We start from the raw sequence: 8,996 nt of genomic DNA on the forward strand, positions 1-8,996 counted from the left end.
AAATATATATATATTTAATGTTTTATTGTGAATTATATGGTAGTTTACATGGGAGAACTTTAGTTTTACATTCATTCCATTGTATATCATCTCAATGCCATGGTTCCAATCCCCTCCATGCATCATCAACCAACCAAAGGGTATATCCTAGAAACCCGCCCCCTACACTTCCCACCCCCCAACCCCCCTCCAGTTTTTGGCCCACAGTCCCTTTCCCTCTCTGGGTCCGAAGTCCCCAGCCACTTCATTACTCCATGTCCTCATCTCTGTCTCCATCTCAGGCATCTCTGTTTCTCTGGGTTGGGTCCTGCTCTCGGCTCTTCTCCGTTGATAGTCCCAGATACCTCCACTCCTAGCCTGTAGAATTAATCACTCCCTTCCTTGTTCCAAAACGTCTACCTTCTCATATATTTTTTAATTAAAATTTGTCTTGCGTATAATTTGTTATTATTGTTGTTAAATACCAGGGAGTCAGTTCTGACCCATAGTGATCCTGTATAGGAGTGGCAGGTAGGTTTGAACAACCAACCTTGCGGTTAGCAGTCTATGCTTATTCTACAGTAATTTTATAAATATAATAAAACTTCAGGACATGTTGCTTGATTTTTAAAGTTAGACAGCTGTCTGTTATCAGATGTATAGTAATTCTGAATGTAAGTGCCTTTCAAGTCACTCTGCCTCAGTGCTAATACAATTATTTTAGGAAAACACTTGGTAAGTTACGTTGTTGTTGGGTACCTTCAAGTTGATTCCAATTCAGTGATCCCCTGTGACTGAGTAGAACTGCCTTATTGCGTTTTCTTGGCTATAATCTTTATGGGAGGACTCTTGGTGTGGCACCATAGGATAAGCAATGGACTGCAAACCACAAGGGCAGTGGTTCAAACCCACCATCTGCTCTTTGGAAACCCTGTAAATGGTTCCTATGAGTGAGCACTTAACAACAACAATATGGAAGCAAATCGCCAGGCTTTTTTCCTTCATAGCTGCTGGGTGGGTTCAAACTGCTAATCTTTTGCTTAACAGTTGAATGCTTAAACATTTGTGTCACCATACATATCTATAATATTTTTAGTTGTGACTTTCAGATCAGACTCCTGACCAAATTTACTTTACAACGGTGGTGGTGGTGGTGGTGGTGGTGGTGGTTGTGTGCTATTGAGTTGGTTCTGACTCATAGAGACAGTGTATAAGTTTTCTGAGGCTGTATATCTCTACGTGATCAGAAAGCCTCATCTTTCTGCTGAGAAACAGCTGGTGGATTCTAACTGTGGACCTTGTAGTTAGCAGCCCAATGTGTAACCTACGACACCAACAGAACTTCTTTATAATAAATATTTTAAAATATTGTGTTGTACATTTACACAGCAAATTAGCTTCCCATTTAGCAATTTTTCTACAGATTATTCTGTTAAGTTGGTTATACAGTTTTCACGTGTCAGCATTGTCATTATTTCTATTCTATTTCCATTTATCAAGCTTCCCTGCCCCTTCTTGCCTTCTCATCTTTGCTTTTGGGTGAATGTTGATCATTCTGTCTTGTATAGTTGTTTGTTTAAGGGAGAGCATTTCTCATGGGTGATACTATTTATCTGATAAGCCATGAGACTGGGAACCTATTAATTGCCTAAAAGGAGACCTCCAGGAATGACTTCAATTCCGACTTAAAAGGATATTTTAGGACGATAAAATATCTGGAGTTCCTTTAGTCCCTATCAGTCCAGTAAATCTGGTCTCTTTTAGGAATTTGAGTTTTATTCTATATTTTTCTCCCGTTCTATCTGGAACCTTCTATTGTGTCCCTGATCAGAAGGGTTGGTAGAGGTATCCAGGCACCATCTAGTTCTTCTGGTCTCTAGCTAAGAGGCCAAACTTTGTGTGGGCTGTTTGTCCTATGGACTAATTTCTTCTTTGAGTTTTTGGTTTTCTTTATTATCTTTTTCTCCAGATGGCAAGAGATCAGTAGTTGTATCTTAGGTAACGTCTCATGAGCTTTTAAGACCCCACAGACACTACTCAACAAACTAGAATATAGAACATTATCATTATGAACTATATTATTGACTGAGTTGTCCTTTGAGATGATTACAATAAACATTTATGTATAAAAATGTTAATACATACATATTTATAAATATTTGCTACAATGAAGGGGAAATATTCTCATTGCATCAGTTAATTCTTTGTACAGTTACCTTAAAGACAATGGGGGCTCAGTGGTAGAATTCTCACCTTCTATGCAAGAGATTTGAGTTTGATTCCCTGCCAGTTCATCTCATGAGGAACTGCTATCTATCTGTCAGTGGAGGCTTGCATGTTGCCATGATGTTGAGCAGATTTCAGTGAAACTTCTAGATTAAGATAGACTAGGGAAAAAGGTCTGGTTATCTACTTTTGAAAATCAGTCAATGAAAGTCCTCTGGATTACAATAATACAATTCACAGCTTCTTGTTCTGTTGTGTGGTGTCATCATAAGCCAGGGGTCAACTTGACTGTAAATAACAACAACAGTGACTTTATTTATACCAGTGAGGTTTACTTTCTTATTTATGACTTTGGAAAGGTAACTAATGAAATATTAGCTAAGGAGTTAGTATTCGAGTCTTCAAAGGATCTTAAGGAAGCATCTAGGTAGAGTGAATTTAATTTGGGAGTAACTTCTATCTTACAACTTGCCTAGTGTTTTTCATTTTTCTTTATTAAACACTTGTACTGATAATACTACAGGTTACTAGATCCACAGTAAAAGGAGAAATAATTTAAGAAGAAATGCTGTATCACTTAGCTGTTGTTGATAAATGTCTTGGAGTCAGTTCTGACTTATAGCAACTCTTCTGAATAGGGTTTCTGAGGAGTGACTGATGGTTTTGATCCATCGACACTGCAGTTAGCAGTCCAGTGCTTATTCTACATCACCACAGCAGGATCCCTAGTGCCTCAATAGCTACATAAAACAATTTTTTTCTGATGCATTTGCAAAGTGTCTGGGACATCTCTGCTGATCTCAGCTGGGCTTACTCATGTGACTGGGGTTAGCTAATGTAGGCTGGGCTTGGTTGGGAGATTCTGCTTCATATTGTGGTCTGGTTGAGTTTGGCTCCTCACTGCCAATTGGGTTCACGTGTATTTAGTCTGGGGCCCATGTAGCAAGAACAGCAGTTACCTCAGAGGAAGTTTTCCTCTTAGCAACACATAAAATATACAAACACATTTCAGGCTCTTACTTGTATATTATCTGCTAATATCTCATTGACCAAAGCAATCCACATGTTGTTGTTAGGCATCATTGAGTTGATACTGACTCGTAACGACTCTGTGCACAGCAGAATGAAACACTGCCTGGTCCTGCACCAACCTCACAGTCATTGCTACATTTAAGCCCATCACTGCTGCCACTGTACCAATCCATCTTGTTGAGGGTCTTCCTTTTTCTCTGGCCCTCCATTTTACCAAACACGATATCCTTTTCCAGGGACTGGTCCCTCCTAACACTATGTCCAAAGTATGAGAGATGAAGTCTAGGCATCCTGGCTTCCAGGGAGCATTCTGGTTGTACTTCTTCCAACACAGATTGGTTTGTTCTGTTGGAAGTCCATGGTACTTTTAATATTATCCTCCAACACCATAGCTCAAATGCATCAAATCTTCCACAATTGTCCATATTCATTGTCCAACTTTCACATGCATATGAGGTTATTGAAATACCATAGCTTGGTTCTGTTGCATCTTTGTCCTCAAACTGACATCTTGGCTCTTCAACACTTCAAAGATGTCTTATTATGCAGCAGATTTGCTTAATGCAAAACATCGTTTGATTTCTTGACTGTTTCCATGAGTTTTGATGGTTGATGCCAGCAAAATGAAGTCTTTGACAACTTCAATCTTTTCTCCACTTATATGGATGTTATTTATTGGTCCAGTGGTGAGGATTTTTGTTTTCTTACCGTTGAGGTGCAATCCATATCAAAGGCTGTCATTTTTGTTCTTCATCAGTAAATATTTTAAGTCCTCTTAGCTCTCAGCAAGCAGGGTTGTATTATCTGCATGTCACAGTTTGTTAACGAGTCTTCTTCCAAGTCTGATGCCATGTTTTTCTTCACATAATCCAGAGAACAAGAATGAACATTTGAAGAATATCTTATCTCTCACACATAGGTAGGTTTATGATCTTGCCCAAGTGTCACAGAGTTAATGACAAAGCCAGAAATTACATTGTTTAGCCTGTAATTTAGTAGCTAATATGTAGTATTATGTTGGCATCCAAACCATGTCACTGATTAGAAAATGAGGGTGTCTGTATATAAGATGTTTTGGTTTAATTCCTAATCTGATGAGGGTAGTGTGTTTGTTGTCTTAATCTAAAACCACAATGAAGTCTTAAACCTGTAATACGGAATGCTGGTGGTGCTGTAGGATAAGCACTGGACTAATCAAAACATTAGTAGTATAAACCCACCAGCTACTCGACGCCATATGAAGCCATTGGCTCCTGTAAAGATTTACTGCCTCAGAAATCCTATACAGGTTCTCTATGAGTTGGAACCAACTCTAAGACATCTAACAACAGTGACCCTGTAATAAGCATCATATGTAATAATCTAGTCTGAGTCATCTGCTGTTTATGAAAAAGAGGTAGCATATGATCAAGAGCAAATGAACCTGAAAGAAGAAGTCCAAAGCACATTGAAGGAACTGGCAAAGAACAAGGCACCAGGAATTGATGGAACAAAAATTGAAATCTTTCAAGAATGTGAGGCAGCACAGGAGGCACTCACTCATCTCTGCCAAGAAATTTGAAAGACAACTATCTGGCCAACTGATTGGAAGAGATCCATATTATGCCATTCCAAAGAGAGGTGACCCAATGGAATGCGGAAATCATTGGACAATCTCTTTGATATCCCATGAGAGTAAAGTTTTGTTAAACTTTTGTTAAAGTTTTTTGTTAACGGCTACAATCATACATTGACAGAGAACTTCCAGAGGTTCAAGTTGAATTCAGAAGAAGCCATGGAATGAGGGCTATCATTGCTGATGTCCAATGGATCTTGGCTGAAAGCAGAGAATATCAGAAAGATGTTTACCTGTGCTTTATTGACTATGCAAAGTCAGTTGCTAGGTATGTTTTATATGGTGATTGTTTTGGTTTACTCAGAAAGTGTCTCATACATATTTGACTTTACCATTTGAGCCTCTGCTTCCTTATTTATAAAGTGGAATGCTGATGCCTCTTCACCAAACATTGTGAGGATGACATGAGAGAGTGTTCAGAATGCTCCTGGAACCATGCCTGGCTCATTCAATAAAACCAGTTGCTGTGGAGTCAACTCCTATTCTTAGTGCCCCACATGTGTCTGAGTAGAATTGTGCTCCATAGGTGTGGTGTACTGAATTATCTAATGTTTCTTCTAGCCTTAATCTGTAATTCCCATGAAACTACATTTATGTCCTGCTGTGTCTAGATAAGTGAAGGAAGAAGATACTCATCGGATTACATGATTCAGCTGTGGATGTTAGGAGAGTTCACTGTAATTGTAGACATTTGAAACTCTAGCATGACTATAAAATGAACCATCTCAGAAGCGGGGGGGGGGGGGACCTCATTACCATCAATAAGAAAAATCCAGGAGTGGAGTGCATCCTTTGGACTCAATATTCCTACACATTGAACCTCCTTGACTCAGTGACAAAAAACTGTGACACTACAGGAGTTGTAGAGGAGCAGCAGCAGCAGAACCAAGAACCAGAGTATGAGACAGAGCAGTGGGCTTCTCAGCCCACAGAGTAAGTAAAGCTGAGTGACATTGGACAGGAAGCTTGCTTGTAGAGTGGAGTGTCTCCAGGAGCTAGGTTTGCTGACCCATGGCGCTAGGGCTGAGTGCCTTCAGACTGAAGCTTGGTGTGGCGTGTCCTGTGGGTACGTCAAAAACTTACAACTGGGCCAATAAATAACATCATGAAGAATGGAGAAAAGATTGAAATTATCAAAGACTTCATTTTGGACCCACAATCAACACTTATGGAAGCAGCAGTCAAGAAATCAAATGATGTATTATTGTTAGACAAATCTGCTGTACAAGACATTCTTAAAGTGTTCAATAGCAAATTTTGAGGACTAAGGTGCACCTTACCAAAGCCATGGTCTTTTTGATCCCCTCATATACATGTGAAAGTTGAAAAATGAATAAGGAAGACCATGGAATTGATATATTTGAGTTATGGCATTGAAGAAGAATATTAAAAGTACCATGGACTGTTAGAAAAACAAACAACTCTGTGTTGGAAAAAGTACAGCCAGAATGCTTAGAAGCCAGGATGATGAGACTTTGTCTCATATGCTTTGAACTTGTTATCAGGAGGGACCAGTCCCTGGAGATAGACATCATGCTTGGTAAAGTGGAGGGTCAGCAAAAAGAGGATGGGCCCCAATGAGATGGACTGGCACAGTGCAGCAGCAATGAGCTCAAGCTTAACAATTGTGAGGATGGAGCAGGATTGGGCAGTGTTTCGTTCTGTTCTGCATAGGATTGGTATGGGTCAGAATCGACTTTATGGCACCTCACAACAACTTCCCTAATAAACCCCATAATTATAAATATAGTGTCTAAGTTCTGTGTGACCATTGTAGTGGATTATTGAACCCAATAGAGAAGCAGAGAGGGTCATGAGAGGAATGGTTTAGTACCACATTTCTCATATTGTTGCAACAGGGTTTTCAATGGCTTATTTTTTAGAAGAGGACTACCTGGCATTTTTTCCAAGGTATTTCTGGGTGAACAAAATCCTCCAACCTTGAGTTAGCAGCATGTTAACAAAGTATCTCCCCCACAAAATCAGGAATCCCCTTCTTTCACTTATATGATCACTCCCTAGAATCACCATCTAACTGGATCATGCAGAACACGAATCTCTCTTAGTCCGTGATCCTGCCATCTTTTAACTTTCTTAATTATTTTCAGAGTATGGAGGAAAGTGGAAAATGCTTCATTACTTTGCTCAGCATTTCTTTGCTCCACTGTTGCCAGTAGGCTTTGAAGATGAAAATGTATTTTATGTCTATGGTGTGTCAGATCTTCATTTGAACTATAGGATGACGCTTACGGTAAGTCACTTGGAATTTTTTCCTCTAAAATGGACTTTTAGATTATATCTTTGATTCTTTGCTTATTTCTTTCTGGAAAAAGAAAACAGAACTTATTTTGTACCAGATGCTTTAGTGTCCACAGTGCCTTTAGAGTCAGAATTCCTGTGTTGAGGTAAAAGTCCTGGTGTGGCACTGTAGTATCAGCACTGGACTGTGTGTGAACCACAGGATGGACGGTTCAAACCAGCTGCTCCTCGGAAACTCTATAAAGGGTCACTATGAGTCAGAATTGACATAACTTACTTAACAACAAACAGCAACAATTATTTATTATGTGACCCTATGTAGAACCCATAATGTTTTTGTTTGTTTTTTGTTTATTAAGTTTTTATTGTGAATTATGTTTTAGGTTACATGGGTGACATTATCTTTATATTCATCCTATCGTACTTTGTTTCATTACAATGATCACAATCCCCTGCATGCATCATCAAACACCCAAAGGGTACACCCCACACTCCTGCCCCCCCAGCCACTAGCACACAACCCGTCTCCCTCCCTGAGTCCAGAGTCCCCAGCCGCTCCTTCTGTCCATGTCATTGCATCTGCCTCCATCCCTAGTGTCACTGCCTTTCCGGACATGGTTTTGCACTCGCTTTTCTCCCTTGATGGTTCTAGGGATCTCCACTCCTGGACTGCAAAATCAGCTGCTTCCCTCCTTTTGTTACCAAACATTTACATTTACCTTTCCAACACTCACTGTCAGACCTGATAGTAATCATTCCCTATTGAACCACAGGAGTCCTTTCCCCCTCACCTTTTATTAACCCATCCAGACAGGTTGGAAACAAATCAGTGGAGGTTCTACCTTTCCCTGTATCCTCTGGAGCTAGGTTCCCTATTGAAAGCTTATAAGCCAGTTACTTCTTGCATTTGTAGTCTTCCCATTTTGGGTAGCCAGTGTCTAAGTTCCCCCTCCCTGTCAACACTGTGTAGACATGTGAGAATGATCCTCACTGTAGAGATTTGTCTCCTCCTTTGTCATACCGTGTCCACAAGCATAAGTAAAGATTATCCACTTATAGTGCTTTGCTCCTTTTTTTTCTTCTCTTCTTTCATCCTCTAGTCGTGTTCTGATCATCCAGCCATTGATGCCAGGTCAAATGGGTACTATCTGCAAGTATGGGTGTTCTTGTTCATCCCCCCTCTCTTTATAGCAGCTCTGTTCTAGTCCTCTGGGGCCATGTCCTTGCCTGTTAACCTGGTCTCAATCCAGGTTAACAGGAGTCTAAGGAGCTCTGGTAGCGTAGTGGTTACGAATCGGGCTGCAAACCTTAAGGTCAGTGGTTCAAAACTACCAGCCGCTCCGCGGGAGAAAGATGAGGCTTTCTACTCCCGTAAAGATTTACACCCTCGGAAACCCTGTACAAACCCTGTACAGGGTTGCTATGGGTCGGAACCGACTCGACAGCACTTAACAATTGAATGTGTTTGGACTTAGGTCACAACTTCATTGCTGTTTTTCCCTCTCTTCCCCTTATCGGTGACCAGCATGGTCAGCAGCAGGACCATGTGCCTACTAGTGTATTCCATTTGCATTTCAGTCTTGGAAGGGGGTTTGCCTTGAGGGGATCTGACTATGAGCCTTGATGGCTCCCTGGGGAATAACTTGCTTGTTCTTGTAGTAGTCGATTGGACTGCTGTTATTCCTTTTTATTTTTTCTGCTAGTCTTTCTTTCAAGAAGTATCTTCTGTTCTTCTAGCTGCTCCAGACTGGTTTGCTTGTCCTTTCATGTGGGAATGTCCCACCTCAGAAGGTTATGGTCTTGTGCAATGCAAAGGCTCTGCAGGGAGCCTCCTTCATTGGGCAAGTTCTAGCCCTATTTTAGTTATTCCAAAACATTTAGGTCT

At 40.4% G+C, this 8,996-nt stretch overlaps 1 protein-coding gene across 1 annotated transcript in view; it reads left to right on the forward strand.

Moving 5' to 3' along the window:
• The window catches only part of MANBA (mannosidase, beta A, lysosomal), a 224,978-nt gene that overhangs the window by 204,773 nt on the left and 11,209 nt on the right, over positions 1-8,996 (forward strand). The window contains exon 15 of the mRNA XM_006872718.1: positions 6,961-7,103. Coding sequence (XP_006872780.1) covers positions 6,961-7,103 — 143 coding nt within the window. The remainder of the gene's footprint in view (positions 1-6,960; positions 7,104-8,996) is intronic.

This window comes from Chrysochloris asiatica, unplaced genomic scaffold (assembly GCF_000296735.1).
Source record: "Chrysochloris asiatica unplaced genomic scaffold, ChrAsi1.0 scaffold00211, whole genome shotgun sequence".
In the NCBI taxonomy this organism is placed as follows: domain Eukaryota; kingdom Metazoa; phylum Chordata; class Mammalia; order Afrosoricida; family Chrysochloridae; genus Chrysochloris; species Chrysochloris asiatica.